Genomic DNA, 16930 nt, shown 5'->3' on the forward strand with positions numbered 1-16930 from the left:
CATAGCACTATTCTCCATAACCCAGCCCTAACCATAGCACTATTCTCCATAACCCAGTCCTAACCCTAGCACTATTCTCCATGACCCAGCCCTAACCCTAGCACTATTCTCCATAACCCAGTCCTAAACATAGCACTATTCTCCATAACCCAGCCCTAACCATAGCACTATTCTCCATAACCCAGTCCTAACCCTAGCACTATTCTCCATAACCCAGCCCTAACCCCATCACTATTCTCCATAACCCAGTCCTAACCCTAGCACTATTCTCCATAACCCAGCCCTAACCCCATCACTATTCTCCATAACCCAGCCCTAACCATAGCACTATTCTCCATAACCCAGTCCTAACCATAGCACTATTCTCCATAACCCAGCCCTAACCCTAGCACTATTCTCCATAACCCAGCCCTAACCCTATCACTATTCTCCATAACCCAGCCCTAACCCTATCACTATTCCCCATGGGCCAGCTCTCACCATGGACAGGTAGCAGAGGTGTTGGCAAGTCTGGCAGCGTCTCTCTGACGACTCCAGCGCCAGCCACTTCCTGGGTTTCTTGCGTCCGTCACCGGGCACCAGGCTGTTATCATGTGTTCCGTAGCGGGCAGAGGACAGAAGCCCTGCCTCGTACAGTTCCTGCCGTTGTCTCATCTCTATGTTCCTATTAGAGCGGAGCAACACAACTCAGTGATTCAGAACACCACAATTCACAATGTCGTGATTAAAGCTCAGTACAGCAAGCAGTTAGTACTATCTAAAGGTCTTTCCGCCCTGATGTAGACACTAAGCCCATCCATTAAATCATGGAGTGTATTTGGAACAGAAGATTTTGGGGTATTTTCAACTTGGCTTTGAGCACAGTTAGACTGAGCTATGTCTTTGATCATACTGGCATGGCAACAGAGGATAAAGAATGAGGCCGTAACAGCATCCATGTTTTGATGTGTCCGGTTTCCATGGCTACCGACCTGAGGTCTTTGAGAAGAGCGGAGATCGTAGTCAGAATGTGCCCGTTCTCACGTTTGGATTCGGCCGTGGCGATCTGGTAGAGTAACTTCTCCATGGAGAAGGGTTTGGCTATGTGCCGGCATTTCAGGTCCTACAGTGGGAAGGCAGAGAGTCACTGCGTTAACACAGAACATTGACAGAATATCCTACAGCCTTTTGTATCAACCAGATTACACATGACACTACACTAATCAACAGGAACAAAAACCTGCATAGACTGTAAGAGCAGTGCTGCCCAACCCTGTTCCTGGAACGCTACAATACCCTCTTGTAGGTTTCCGCTCCAACCCCAGTTGTAACTAGCCGGATTAATCTTATCAACCACCTAATTATTAGAATCAGGTGTGCTAAATTACATTTGAAGCCAAAAACCTACAGGACGCAGTAGCTCTCCAGGAACGGGGTTAGGCAAGGGCTCCCGAGTGGCGCAGCGGTCTAAGGCACTGCATCTCACTGTTAGAGGTGTTAATACAGACCCAGGTTCGATCCCGGGCTATATCACAACCGGCTGTGATCTGGAGTCCCATAGGGCGGCGCACAATTGGCCCAGTGTCGTCTGGGTTAGGGGAGGGTTTGGCCGTGGTAGGCCGTCATTGTAAAATAAGTATTTGTTCTTAACTGACTTGCCTGGTTAAATCTAAATAAATAGAGATACTGTGGTAGACAATGAGCTATGTCTCTAAACGGCCACTGGGTGGCAGCTCCGGCTTCAGACTCACCTTAGCAGCCTCATATCCCAGGTTCATCCACTGGGGGGTGGCAAAATGCACAGTTTCCGACACACTGTAGCCACAGCAGACCTTGGACACAAAGGTCCCGGGGAAGCAGACCACGAACTGACCGCTCTGCTGGACGGTGCGGTGGACCTTGATACCCTCTCGACAAAGCACCTCCGGAGAGATCATGATGTTCTTCTCCAGCATCTCCAGCCCGGGGGTCCCGTTGGCCTGCAGCAGTGTGTGAACCACCTTGTCAAGCTTTACCTTCTCCTCAGCAGGAACAGAATACCTGGTAGGGTGAGAGGACCAATCAAGCTCATGCAAGAGTGTGTGTGTTATGCTGGACATCAGCTGTGCTGTGTAACCCCTCAGCTTTGAACAGTCAGAGTTAGGTCTGTGCTTACGCTCTGCCTCAAAAGGTTAGAGAGAGAAGATTGAGAACGAGAATGAGATCCTAAAGAGGTGGCTTTCCTGTGGGGATCATAGAATGCAGGTAGAGCTGTCTGTCCGTCTGTGGGTTGATCTGTCAAATGGAGGACCTTGATTGCATAATAGAAAGAGACCTCTTTTTAAAACAGACTCACTGGCCAACTAAGTCCTCTGGGAATAGTGTAACAGACTTATGCTTGTCCTAGGGCATCCCAAATTAGCACTTCCTGTAACTTTAGGACATGCCGTTAGACTGTCTAGCCCTTCCTGTAACTGTAGGACATGCAGACACAATGAACAGATGAGTGGAACATTCATACTTCAAGATAGCAGGCAGTCAATTATGATGATTATGACTTGCCTTCATCTCAGGAACCTCCTAGCACATTTCTACTCACCTGTGTCACCACCAATGGGCAGGTAGCACAGATGGGGAGGGAGGGGTTGGGCTGGTGGATGTCTACAGCCCCTGCCCTTTCTCAAACCCTTCATTACCATTACATTCAAGTTGGGCTAATGCAAAGAGATTAAACATTGCCTTCATAACAGGTCAATACACAACACACCAACGCCTGTGGCTTTCGCTGCCACCCAGTCATTTCTTGTTGTAAGTAAATGTAGCTTTAATGAGAGCCACTTGGGCGTAAATACATATTTTCAAAAGACTGGCGTGTGTTCAATGAAGGTGGAATTTGATCAGCTAATTACAAGTCTGATCCGAGTGTTATGTTACGTTTTATATCACGTATTCCGTGTCGCCTTAGAAAAACCACACATCTTTGTAATGTCCTTGTACAGTACACATTACCTGTGAGGAGGAAGAGAGACAGAGGTGGTCATGTTGGGATACTTACCAAATGCAGTCAGCACCAGTATGTAAGTAATCAATGTATGGAAGGCGGTTTTGGTCTCGAGACCAGCATGAGGTAGAAAAGACCATGCCAATGTTCAGCCAAGGAATGGTGACCCCTACGGGGAGAGAGAGAGAATTCAATTTTAACATAGCAGACACCACAACAGGCATCACATTGTCTCAGAAAGACGTGTGCCTCAGGGGCGAGGATGACGGGTTAGAAATCTCACCGGGCACAGCTCCAAGATGCCGCAGAATGGATCCAGAATTATTAGGGAGGACAGTGAGGTTCCATCCATGTCTGAAACGGAGAGAAGAACAGTCATTACACAGTGGCCAGTCAAGAGATACGTTTTTAACTCTATGGTTATCACGACGCTTATTACTGTGTTTAGGGTGTGATGACATTGGGTTCTCTTACTTAGAAAATGGCTCTGACTTTCCCACGGGGAAGCCACTTCCGTGTGTGTTGGTGTCCACTTTCCCATAGTGCACTGCCACATGGCAGTGCCTCTGCTCCACTATCCTCCAGTATTCTTGCTGTAAAGGAAGACGAATAGGAGAAGTGATAGATAAATGTGCGTACTGGACAAAACAAAAATGTACAGTGACTAATAAATGGAGGTCAATGGTATGCTACAGTAGTGAGCTGACCTCTACATGAAGCCAGTAGGGATTGAGACTAGGTTTACCTCAACCTCTGCAGCCCCAGGCTCTTTGTTAAAGCACATGGTCATGGTGTTCCTGGCTATCCTGAAGAAGTTGGTGAGAGATACAGATTTCCCCTGCAACAAGAGAAGCCACACCAGGATAGTACAGCTAGCATCAAACAAAGTCAGGTACCCTGTAAACGCAAATGCCGTCCTATAGACGAGCCTTGGAAGAGAAACATATACATATACCACCAGGGCATAATTCTGCAATGGAAAATTAAAGACTAGCTGACCTCAGTGTACTGTATTGCAAGTCTCTGCCGCTGCATGTCTGTCCTGAAAGTTTCCGAGCTTGACTGTAGTTAATATGAACCTTCGCCGGGACACCTCCTCAGAATGGAGGGGTGTTGATAGAGTCTACAAATCTGCCTGTACCATCCCTGGATTTAATACCCCGCTGAAAGACACCCTCTCCTCACCCCTCTTCTATGTGAGAGCTAGGTTACTGTACTGAACTCACATCTCATGGGTCTGCTTGTGTTGGGGATTTGGTTACAAGAAAAAGAGGGAAAAGATTGAAATGGAATCCAGACTAGAACAGTGTTTGAGATGTCATGATCAGACACACAGCAGGTTCGGAGGAAGGAGACGGTTAGAAACAACATGCACAACACCACACTCAGGCTCTTCCATGAGAAGAGCAGCAGGGGCAACGTCTGGGTCACAAAGCTGTGGTGTGTGTGTGTGTGTGTGTGTGTGTGTGTGTGTGTGTGTGTGTCTCGATGTCTGGGCAGTGGTAACAGAGGCAGAGCAGAACGATGTTGAGTAGAGAGGCAGTGGCCTGCTGTCTGTGGGTCCATTTCACCCAGCTCAGCACTGACCTACATTCCATCAGCTAGAACAACAGAACAGAGCAGGCAGACAAACAGGAAGACTGGAGCTACACTACCAGGTTTCCCTTCCTCTTGTAGCATGAGCAGAGCATGAGAGTAATGAACAAAAACACTGATTTAAAAAGGATGTGCAAAGTTGTTGCCCTTGCCTCACCTTGTAAATACACTTGTGCTGGTCACTGAGAACCCCATTCTCCTCATCCTCCTCTTCCTCCTGCTGTGTCATTTCCCCATTCCTCTTTTCCTGAGAGAACAGCCTCCGACGTCCCACCTTGAGCTGCTGACTGTCCAGCTCCTTCAGCCGGCTGCACAGCTGACCGTTGCTGTGCTGCACCAGACTGCCGGCCAGCCCGTTCTTGGGCTCGTAGCGTGGCAGGGTCAGGCTCCTCTCTGTGTGGCCCTCCAGGGGCCCCCTGCGGCGCTCCAGGCCCTCCTTCTCCTGCAGCACCTCCCTCTCCAGGCGCCGGTGCTCCTCTAGGGACAGAGAGTCATAGGACAGCAGGTACTGGAGGTAGGACTCCTGCAGCTTGGCCAGCCGGTCCTGGGCTGACTTGGGGATCCGCAGAAGATCAGCCAGTTTACTCCACTTCTTCAGGTCCATCACCTGCTGCATGCCGCCCATGTCATTAATCAGCTGGAAGAACCGAGCCAGGTCCACCTCGCAGCCACCTGGGGGGAAGAGACAGATCGATGGGGTCAGATAGAGTTAACCCTAACCCCACAGCCGCCTGGGGAGAGAGAGACGGGTTAGGGTCTATGGCCATGAGTTTAACACTCCTACAGTAATGATCAAATCAAATTCTATTGGTCACATACAAATATTTAGCAGATGTTATTGCAGGTGTAGCGAAATTCGTGTGTTCCTAGCTCCAACAGTGCAGTAGTATGATAGCACTACATCGGCCCTATTCTCAAACCGATTCAGTAAACATTTATTTCAGCCATATAGACTGACTGGGCTAGAGGCTGTTTTAAAACACATCAAGCTGCTGAGTGAGAAATCTAAAATGACAGACAAGCTGCTGGGAATAGTTTTATTGTCTCAGACATACAGGCCACATCTGAACATTGTTATCGACCTCACAGTATAAATACCAGATACGGTTGATGGAACGCAACAAACATTTTATTGGATTGTCAATACCCAATCTTTGTGATGTTTGCTAAAGAGGTCCGTTTTGTGACAGTCGTCCAGCCTATGTGAGTGTGTCTGACTGTCAGACTAACTGATGACCAGTGTTAGGGTTGTGTTGCTGGTAAAGTAGGGACAGTCTGAGTTAGACTCACCGATGAGTGGGGGGTCTTCCATGGTGATGCCCTGAGATTTGAGGTGCTTCTTGATGCAGGCTAGCCTCTGTACGTTAGGGCCCCAGCGACGGCCTAGCTTGTGGATGCGCTGCACCTGGGTCACAAAGCGCATCTCATCGTTCAGTTTGCACTCTGGGCGCCAGTCAGCCGGGGGAACCACACGACAAAGTCCGCAGGGCTCCGCCCCCTCCCGCACAGAGTCCAGGTACACCAGGGGGTCCTGGAACTCCCGCTGGGTGGGACAGAACTCTGGTGCCTCACCCAACGCTGCCCAGCTCGCCCTGCTCCTCTCCGCCCTCTCCCTCTCTTTATCCCGCTCCCTCTCCTTCTCCCTTTCCCACTCCCTGTCAGGCCGGGGCTCTGCTGGTTTGTGAGGGGTATGCCCGGGGGTGTGTCCAGGGGTGTGGCCAGGGGACTCTGAGGTAGTTGAGCGGTTAAGGGTGTGGTTAGGGTTAGAGGCAGCCTGCGCCCGGTGCTGTGCTTGTCTGATGAACATCAACTTGCCGGCTGACGCTCGCTTGGGCCGCTGACGCCCTGGCTCTGGATTGGCTAGTGGTGTGGAGGGGGGGGGTGGGGCTAGCAGGGAGGGGGGAGGGGTGGTTTCCATGACGATGTGTCCGTTAGGGACCGAGGCCTTGCCCTGACATGCTCTCTTACTGCGTGTTTCCAGAGGGCTGGTCTGGTTCCGTTTGGTCTTCTTACGGTTGGGGTTAGTCTCCAGGACGACCAGCTTCCCCTGGGAGTCAGCCACCGCCCCGATGGCAGCCACCGCCACCTCCAGCCTCCGCTTGGAGTTCCTCAGTCCCTCACGCCCCTGCCTGCCCACCTCCTGCTTGGCACAGAGGTGCCCGTTGAGGCGCACTTCGCCCCCGTTGGTCACCTTGTGCACTCCGTTGGATAATAGCACCTGTTTGCTTGTTTTTGCTTTGCTATTCTGGGCTTTTCCTGAGTTGGAGAGGGGGAGTCGCTGGTGGCGCTGGAGGTGGTTGTGGTGGCGATTGTTGCTATGGGCTCTATGGGTAGCAGCAGTGCTGTGTTTGCGCTTGTTCAGTTTGGTTTTCTTGACCAGTTCTCGTTTTCCTTTGGTGTATGTGACGAGGCCATTCACAGTTTTGGACGGCAGTCTGAAGTCTTTCATTTTTTTGGCACCGGCCGCGTGCATGCCTGTCTGGGACGACCGTGTGACTCCGTTCACTTTAGAGACCTGAGAGTGGGAGGCGAGAGAGAGAGACCAGAAACATGGAGTTGTTTATTCACATACTGTAGTGCAGCAACATAGAACACAGAATCACTGCACTAACACAGACTCTCAGGAGCTGGCGCTTCACATTGAAGTAAAAACGGCAAGTAAACATTCCCCCGCTGAAACCACTATAAAAGTAAAGAGTTAGGTTTAGAACTATGCTATGTGGAAATTGCTGCCATTCATTAAAGCCTATACAGGGTTGCTGTACTTTCAAATCAGGTAGTTATAGACAAACACTCTTCTCACAGGGCAAAAAAAGAGATCAATATCAGCTTCAACAACAGATGAAAAAGCCATCCCGGCCCTAACATGGAGAGTGAGGTTCACTTCAGAGTCAACTGCTGTATGTAAAAAAACACTACATAAAATGGGTTACTACTTGAAACCCCATCCCAGCAGAAAGCCAGTTTTATTTGGTATGGTTTCCTTAAGCTCTTTAATGGCGAAAATAAACTTTTTTTTTTCAGATCTGAGAACCCCTGCTGAACATGTGAGCTCTAACGTAGGTAGTTTGGGTTACGTCGGGGACCTCTCTGGCTAATGGCAGCTGGGGGAATAAAGCCACACAGACCCACCAGTGGAAGAAGCAGAGTCGACTCCCTCTCAGTTCCCTCTCCCGTCATGTTGTTCACTTGCCCTAGTCCCCCCCCCCCCCAGAACATAATACAGACTAACATCAACCTGAACAGGAACAAACTTCATTCATGTTAATATACATGTGTGTGTGTGTGTAGTAAAAATGGAAAAGTTGTGTGTAGTCAAAACAGAGGGGATGTCTGGACTGAGACCCTGGGACGGATACATTGGGGTTTCTGGCAGCTGGACACCAGCTTTCCGCTTAGACCCCACTAGCTGCTCTGCTGTTCTTCCCACTGCATCCCTGTCAGTTTGAGTAGCACCCTGTTGTAAGTGAACCTAGTAGCCCTGCTGAAGCATCCTGCTGTAAGTGAACTATGCAGAGGAGATGAGAGGATGGCGTTATCGAATCAGCGAGGTGCCAGAGGGAGGTGACAGCAGGCTTGACGGCTGCGTTTGAAGCAGAGCCGCATCTGTATTGTATTCCTATCAGGTGCAGCCAACACAAAGAGAGGCTATTAAAAGATAAGGGGAGTGAAATGTGACCCCCTTCATCAATCCTGTCCCCTTCCACTCCAACAGTGGAAAAATACAGAGAAGGAAGGATGGATGGAGAGCGAGGAGAAGGGAGGGGAGAGAGAGGGGAGTTGATAGCGAGAGAGAGGGGGAGAGAGCGAGGCGACAGAGAGGGGAGACAAGAGACACACACAGAATGCCTACACATTCCATCACAAAGCCCTCACCTACAGAGAGATCCACCTAGAAAAGAGGCCCCTCAGCCAGCTGGTTCAGGGCTCTGTTCACAGAAGACCCCACAGAGCACCAGGTAAGCAACACAATTAGACCCAACCAAATTATGAGAAGGCAAAAAGATAACTAATTGGCACTGGAAAGAATCAACCAAAAAAAAACAGCATTGTTGCCCACAGTGACTGACCCAAAATTAATAAAATCCATTGCTATTGAGAGGCCGCCATAGGCAGACCTGGCTCTCAAGAGAAGACAGGTTTCGTGCACACTGCCCACAAAATGAGGTGGAAACTGAGCTGCACTTCCTAACCTCCTGCCAAATGTATGACCACCTTAGGAGATACACATTTCCCACAGATCCTATGGACCCACAATGAAAAAAATAAAAATAATCTAACATTGATCAACTCCCATATCTGTTAGGCGAAATACCGCAGTGTGCAATCACAGCAGCATGATCTGTCCCATTGCCATGAGAAAAAGGGCAACCAGTGAAGCAAACAAACATTGTAAATACCACCAATAACTGATTTGTTTATTCATCTTCCCCTACTAGTCGTACTACAACTATTTGCACATTGCTAAAACACTGTACATAGTTGATAATATAACACTTGAAATGTCTATCATTTTCAAACCTTTGAGAGTGCAATGTTACTATTAGTTTTGAGTTATCACTTTTATTTATTTCACTTGCTTTGGCAATGCAAACACGTTTTCGCATGCCAATAAAGCCCTTTTGTATTTTTGAGAGAGAAAGAACCGCGTCGCCCCGGCAGGCCAGAGTGATGATGTCTAACCGTAGCGTGACGTCTGCCAGGGGCTCAAAACATAATGCCAAGAACCAACCAACACGTCAGATTCTCAACTATAGAAGGTTAGGGTCATAACCAAAGATTAAAGAAGATTCTCAAGACTTCTGTCGGCAGAACTTAAACAACACCTTCCTTTAGTGTCAAACTCATCCGTTTGGCCTCGAAGACCAAAGTGATAGAAACAGAAAGCCAGTCAGTCAACTGTGACTGAACAGATATGCTGACAAAAGGCACAGCGGGCTGGGTGGTGATCTACTTGGGTTTCACCACTAGAGAGCTCACTGGCACTGCGCTGCTGCACAAGCCTTGAGGGTTGGTGTGCACGTGAGGCCTGGCCTTGCACTGTAATAGTCTGGTCTGAGACAGAGGAGAGAAGAGAGGAGAGGGAGAGAGAAGACAGGCTACATCCCAGCCCCATGGAGCAGGAGAAGGCCCCGTGTCACTGTAGAAAGCACCAAAAGACTGGTGAGGACGAAGGAGAACAATCAGTGCCGGAAACAGAGGTGAGGGTGAGAGAGAGAGAAAGAGAACCACAGCCAACCCTCTGAAGTGGGTTTTTGGTCACACGTGAGTGGGAGGCGGGGGATGGGCCAGGATGACATCATGTGTTGCTATAGCCAATCTGCAGGATGGCAAGAAGATTTCCATGGAACATCTGCAACTCAGCTGCTTATAGGAACAGACTGGATCCATCTCAACAAAAACAATTGAAACAGACTGGATCAGGAAGAGGAGCTGGAAACGTAACCCTTCCAGTGCTTAGAGAAACAGACACACAAACACAAACAGACACACAAACAAACCCACCAATGTGATAGCTGAAAAGATGTGACCTTAGCAGTCTTCATGAATAGCCTTCAGAATATTGACTTTTTAAAACTGAGACAGAAAGGTCAACAGGAGACCGGAGCAGCAGCCCAATATTCCTGCGCAATCAACATTCCTCCGTTCGGATCTCATAGAACATCATGACTCTGGCTTACTCTAACTGCTGTACAACAGGGCCACTGGGTTCTTGTATGATAAGAATTTAACCTATGGCTGATTCCCTTCCACAGATAAGGGATCCTAAACGCGTTGCTTTCGGGCCATGGGATTGGACATCAGCCTGCTGCGGCACTCTCACAGTTAATATCAGAAAACACTAAATGCTAATCCCTCAAAATGATTGGAGCTCTGTTGCCAAGGATGGTAAATCTGCCAGCATAACACATGAACAGAGGTAAAGAGTGAGAGGAGAAAGAGAGGGGGGGGATTAATCAGAAGGAGAGAGCGAAAGGAGAGAGACAGAAAGCAGAGAGAGAGAGAGAGAGAGAGAGTAGTGCAGAGGGAGGGAGGGAGAGAACAAAGGCCAATAACTTGAGCGTAGTTTGTCTTGGCTCTCCCCTGCTCATTGAGATTCATTGTTCCTTAATTAGTCAGTTGGCGGCACTTAAAACCGACAGGCCCGGGCATCAACATGAGACCGCGTGGCTCGGCCCCATCTGCTGGCCGTCTGGGAGAGCTGCTAGTCTTGACGCTACCCTCTCTGACGAGGCAAAGCCCCCAGCACTCCATTCTGATTAGTTCACGCAATTGTCAGAAGCACAATGTGCGTTTTTGAGCCGAGTCAAAAGTTACTCTCCCTCCTCCTCCCGACCTCTCCGCCTTAGTAGAGCTATTTTAAACCAAACGGAACGTCTTGGACAGGAAGGCAGCTTTCACAACCCAGCCTCAGTACTAAATATAGTAGCAGACTGAAACACAATCATTACACGGAGACAAAGGGAGGAGAGGAGCTCAGGGATTTCATACAACACTGAGCACGCTGCTATTACGTTACTCTATTAATGTAGAATCATTTTGTTTATCGTAACACATTACTGCTCTACTAATGACGATAATGTCTGCCCTTTAATCACGCGCCTGGTGGCTACTGAGGCATGCTGGTCAGTCATCTTTACGACCATTATAGAGAGTTACATATTAGCCAAATCAACGAAGCACACTGTTCAGGTATAGATTAAGTATGATACAGTACCTGCTTGCAGAGCTCCTCTGCGGCCCTCCTGTGGGGCAGTCCGTTGGTATTGTGGCCCCTGGGTAGGGTGTGGCCCCTGGCTGTAGCCTCTAGCTGGCTGAGGGCATGCTCCCGGCGGGCCTCGGCCCTCTCACTGCGCTCTCTCACCTGCACCCACTCCTTCCCTCTGGGCTTGGGGCTGTCTCGGGGCGCCTTGCTGGGGCCGTTCAACACTGAACCAACAGGAAAGAAAGGATCTGAGATCAGGAGGTTGAACACAGGATCAACAGAGAAAAGATGATTTCAGGTCAGTGCTGGCTTACAGTGCCTTCAGAAAGTATTCATACCCCATGACTTATTCCACATTTTGTTGTGTTACAGCCTGAATTCAAAATTGATTAAATATAAAATGTCTCACCCATTTACACACAATACCCCATAATGACAAAGTGAAAACATGTTTTTCAAAATGTATTGAAAATGAAATATATACATCTAATTTACATAAGTAAATAGGAGCACCTTTGGCAGAGAATACAGCTGTGAGTCTTTCTAAGAGCTTTCCACACCTGGATTGTGCAACATTTGCCCATTATTGTTTTGCCATAGATTTTCAAGCATATTTAACTCAGAACTTTAACTCTGCCACTCAGGAGCATTCAATGTCTTCTTGGTAAACAACTCTGGTGTAGATTTGGTCTTGTGTTTTACATTTACATTTACGTCATTTAGGTTATTATACTGCTGAAAGGGGAATTCATCTCAGTGTCTAGTGGAAAGCAGACAACCAGGTTTTCCTCTAGGATTTTACCTGTGCTGAGCTCCATTCCGTTTCTTTTATATCCTGAAAAACTCTCGTCTTTAATGATTACAAGCATTCTCATAACACGATGCAGCCACCACTATGCTTGAAAATATGGAGAGTGGTACTCTGTAATGTGTTGTATTCAGGACAAAAAGTGAATTGCTTTGCCACAATTTTTTTGCAGTATTTTAGTGCCTTGTTGCAAACAGGATGCATGTTTTGGAATATTTTTATTCTGTACAGGCTTCCTTTTCACTCTGTCAATTAGGTTAGTATTGTGGAGTAATAACTACAATGTTGATCCATCCTCAGTTTTCCTCCATCATGGCCATTCAACACTAATTGTTTTTAAAGTCACCATTGGCCTCATGGTGAATTCCTAAGCGGCTCCTTCCTCTCTGGCAACGGAGTTAGGAAGGACACCTGTATCTTTGTAGTGACTGGGTGTATTGATACACCATCCAAAGTGTAATTAATAACTTCACCATGCTCAAAGCTATATTCAGTGTCTGCTTTCTTATGTTTACCCTACTAATAGGTGCCCTTCTTTATGAGGCATTGGAAGACCTCCCTGGTCTTTGTGGTAGAATCTGTGTTTGAAATTCACTGCTCGACTGAGGGACCTTACAGATAATTATGTGTGTGGCGTACAGAGATGAAGAAGTTATTCAAAAATCATGTTAAACACCATTATTGCACACAATGTGAGTACATGCAACTTAAGCAATGTTTTACTCCTGAAAGTATTTAGGCTTGCCATAAAAGGGTTGAATACGTATTGACTCAAGACATTTCAGCTTTTCTTTAGTAATTCATTTGTAAAAAATAAAAAACAATTCCACTGACATTATGGTGTAGTGTGTGTAGGCCAGTGAGCAAAAAAAAAAAAAGATCTACATTTAATCAATTTCAAATTCAGGCTGTAACAAAATGTGGAAAAAGTCAAGGGTTGTGAATACTTTCTGAAGGCACTGTATATTAAAACTTGAACAAGAATTTATCATTTCAATGAAATATTTCCTCCATTCTTGTACAGTGACTTGTGGTGAACATTATATTGGTCAAGCCCCAGACTACAGCCCTGCTAACCTCAGACTAGAGCAGAAGCATTGATATTAGCCGTCTGAACCATTCCAATTAACACATTCAATAGCTCTCTTTATATTTTATGGGAGGTCCACAATAATTTTTTTTATTTTTTTTACAGTGTTTTAATATCAACAGTCGCCGGCGTTTATAAAAACGGCATGGTTCGTTCTCCCCCCCCCCCCCTGTCTAAGTTCCTTCAGCGTTTTGAAAAGCTACTGGAAAACTGAACTCAATAAAAAAGGTGTTTAATTTCGAAAATGTAAACATGGTTGGGGTTAGCAAGGTGCAGGGTAATGAAAGCAGAGCTCTATGACTTCTCGCTCTGTGCATAGCAGCTCAAATAAACTACTGAAGTCCTGCCCACGCTACATTTTAAAAGTGTCACAGCTGACACACGGCCTTAAAGTGTACTGTACTTGCCAGGCATAATACTGTACTGGGAGACAGGCTTCTATGGTACTTCCAGACCAGGCCTAACACTGTACTGGGAGCAGTGGCGACCAGTCTTTTTTGTGTGCCTGTTATTTTGGCATTAATACGTGTCACATATCAGTTTGCAAACAATGTAAAAAAAAAATATTGAGTTAATAAAGCTGCATTAAAACCTGGTCTCTTTTATACTTTCTTAAGAAAGGCAGGTGTTTCAGCCTAGCTCAGTGCCTTCCGTGGTGGTGGGGCAGCCAGCGGAAAATACGGAGTGTAGGGGTTTGTAATGTTCTCGTTGCGCCGTGACTGGCTCAGTGTTCAGTCATTCATGTGGACACTATTATAGATAAAATGTATCGGTGCTCATCGGCCATACACATTACAACAAGTTGGAAATCGCAAATTCAACAATCAGTGGCTAACTGCAAGCATTGCGAAGCAATCATTAGCCTGCTATTCAGTGGAGTGGGTGTGTGGTCCAAGTCTGGGTTTAAGGGTCTCTTTTCCAAGCTTAAAATGATAAACATTCAACATTGACCATGCTGTCAATCCAGCAGCATGACTTCTGCCCCACTCAGAACAACTGGAAACCTGGAAATATCAGACTTCAGTGAGTTCAAGACAACTGGAAACCTTTAAATCTCAGCCTTCAGTGAGTTCAAGACAACTGGAAACCTTTAAATCTCAGCCTTCAGTGAGTTCAAGACAACTGGAAACCTTTAAATCTCAGCCTTCAGTGAGTTCAAGACAACTGGAAACCTTTAAATCTCAGCCTTCAGTGAGTTCAAGACAACTGGGAACTCGGAAGACAACAAGCTCAGACTGGGAAAATACATTTTGAACATTAATCCAAATTGCAAGAGCCTCTTTCTAGAGCTCCAACCTGAAGATCACTTACATCATCATGATTCGATTCAGTTTGTCACTGTTATAGTGAAATTCATGAACTGTCTAGTGGCTTTGCTGGCATGCATGTAAAAAAAAAATAAAAAAAAAAAAAAAAAAGAAGTGTTTGCCAAACCCAGATTTACATGCTAAAAATCACCACTGACTGGAAGACAGGCTTCTCAGGTACTTACGGTCTAGGCCTAACACTACTGGCATACAGGCGTTTAAGATACTTGGAACTAAGAACACTGGCCTTGTTTCCATGGGGATTGCCTGGGCTGGTGGATCTGGTGTCACAGGGAGGAGGACTACAAAGTCAGGAACATAGCACTGTACTTACAAGTGTGTGTGTGTGTGTGTGTGTGTGTGTGTGTGTGTGTGTGTGTGTGTGTGTGTGTGTGTGTGTGTGTGTGTGTGTGTTTCTATAATAACCACTGAAAGTTGCTGAGCAACACCAAGCATGCGCCACTGATAACATGTAGCTATTTATTGCGTGGCTTTGCCTGCTTGTAGCCTTCATCACCACTGACACATTGTGTTTTAACATGACGTGTTTCATTAAGACAAGCTCCCCTCAGAACCACACACAGTGTGTGTGTGTGTGTGTGTGTGTGTGTGTGTGTGTGTGTGAGAGAGAGCAGTGGAGCTTTGGGGTGTGTGCTCCTTGTTTTCCATCCCTGTTCCCCTCCTCCCTGGCCAGCTGTGAGCTGAATGCATAAACACCTTGTTACCGCTGTTCCCTCCTAGTGTTAATTGGAGTGGAAAGATGGAATGCTCCCTGCCACACTCCCATGTGAGTTCCTCAGTCTCCATGCTCTCTCTTTCCCTACCTCCCTCCATCCATCCCTAAATCAGCCATGCTCGGTTGCAGACAGCTCTAACCGTGTGGGTCTCTTGTGCACATTAGGTCCATTGGAACCAAACCACCCGTTTCCCTTCGGCCCTCAACCATGATTGGTCAGTGTTAAATGTCTGTTGTGATTGGTCAGAGTGTGGTGTGGTACTGTACTGCATGTACAGAGTTCTATAGAGACTAAGGGAGCTGGCAGTATGACGGCTGAAGCGTCGCACCGTGGCCGTTGACAACGTGTTTCCCGGGCTGTTCGGGGTTGGGTGGGTGAGAAGGACAGAGAGAGAGAGGATAGTTTCGCAGGGTTAAGGTTAGCATTGAGGTATGTAAGAGGAAATTGTCGTACCATGGCCATTGACGGCGTGTTTCCCTTGGGGTTTGCCTTTCCTGGGCGTGGACTGACAGGAAGTAGATGCCACGCTGACGTCTGGCTTCACATCCTCGTACTCCTCTTCATCATCCAGCGCATCTTCATCCTGAGAGCTCCCAAAGTACGCCATGTTACTTGGCAACGCTGACGAACCTAGGACAGAGAGAGAACAGAGAAAGAGAAAAAGAGAGAGAACAGAGAGAAAAAGAAAGAGAACAGAGAGAAAGAGAAAAAGAGAGAGAAAAAGAGAGAAAGAGAAAAAGAGAGAACAGAGAAAAAGAGAGAACAGAGAAAGAAAGAGAAAGAGAAAAAAAGAGCGAACAGAGAGAAAGAAAGAGAAAGAGAAAAAGAGCGAGAACAGAAAGAAAGAGAGGAGAGAAACAGAGAAAAGAGTTAAAACTAGTGAGAACCTATCAAGCAGCTATGAGGAGAGGAGAGAGAGAACTACTGCAGCCTTCTGACAGTGTAATGTGCTGGCAAACACCAGTACTGTAAAAATCACAGCATCCCAGAAAATGTAAAAGAAATAAACAGGTGATATTAAATCTCCCCTCCCTCCCTCCTTTTCCTTGCTCTCCTGTGTTAACATGCATAACAATTACCATTGTCTGCACCATGTTCCAGTGTCTCTCAAATTATATAGGAGTGTGACCGGTGAATTACGGGACACTGGGAACACACACTAGATAATTGAATAAATACAGGTGAGTCATAGATATGTTGATATGAATGACTTAACACTGCAATAGAAGGTGCATAGGGTGTGGAATACTAATAGTGTTGACAGTGTATATGTCCATGTGGTCCCACACCCGTAGTTCACCTATAACCCCTAGAGCAGGGATCATCAAGTAGATTGAGCCGCGGGCAGATTTTTTCTAGGAGCGGATGGTCAGGGAGGGGCAAAACATAATTAGAAATAGTTTGACTGCAGGAAGCACAAACATATATCATTTGACTAAAACAATTTCAAACCTTGTGCACACACACACACAGTTTAAAAGTTTGGGGTGACTTAGAAATGTCCTTGTTTTTGAAAGAAAAGCTGATTTTCTATCCATTAAAATAACATCAAATTGATCAGAAATACAGTGTAGACATTGTTAATGTTATAAATGACTATTGTAGCTGGAAACGGCAGATTTTTTATGGAATATCTACATTGGCGTACAGAGGCCCATTATCAGCAACCATGACTGTGTTCCAATGGCACGTTGTGTTAGCTAATCCAAGTTTATCATTTAAAAAAG

The 16930-nt window shown here is 46.7% G+C and overlaps 1 protein-coding gene across 3 annotated transcripts in view; it reads right to left on the minus strand.

Annotated features, from left to right (window-relative positions):
• Nucleotides 1-16930, minus strand: part of LOC115173712 (protein Jumonji) — a 90227-nt gene that overhangs the window by 5355 nt on the left and 67942 nt on the right. For 2 of the 3 annotated variants that reach the window (XM_029732046.1, XM_029732045.1), the window contains 11 exons: nt 15657-15833; nt 11274-11485; nt 5846-7070; nt 4713-5227; nt 3705-3797; nt 3434-3552; nt 3243-3313; nt 3014-3128; nt 1731-2019; nt 972-1102; nt 481-664 (listed from right to left, as the gene is read on the minus strand). In XM_029732046.1, the coding sequence (XP_029587906.1) occupies nt 481-664; nt 972-1102; nt 1731-2019; nt 3014-3128; nt 3243-3313; nt 3434-3552; nt 3705-3797; nt 4713-5227; nt 5846-7070; nt 11274-11485; nt 15657-15833 (3131 nt within the window). Of the gene's footprint in view, nt 1-480; nt 665-971; nt 1103-1730; nt 2020-3013; nt 3129-3242; nt 3314-3433; nt 3553-3704; nt 3798-4712; nt 5228-5845; nt 7071-7687; nt 7792-11273; nt 11486-15656; nt 15834-16930 lie in introns of those variants that run through there. The other variant, XM_029732047.1, reaches the window with a different exon arrangement.

The sequence above is a fragment of the Salmo trutta genome, chromosome 34 (assembly GCF_901001165.1).
Source record: "Salmo trutta chromosome 34, fSalTru1.1, whole genome shotgun sequence".
Taxonomy (NCBI): domain Eukaryota; kingdom Metazoa; phylum Chordata; class Actinopteri; order Salmoniformes; family Salmonidae; genus Salmo; species Salmo trutta.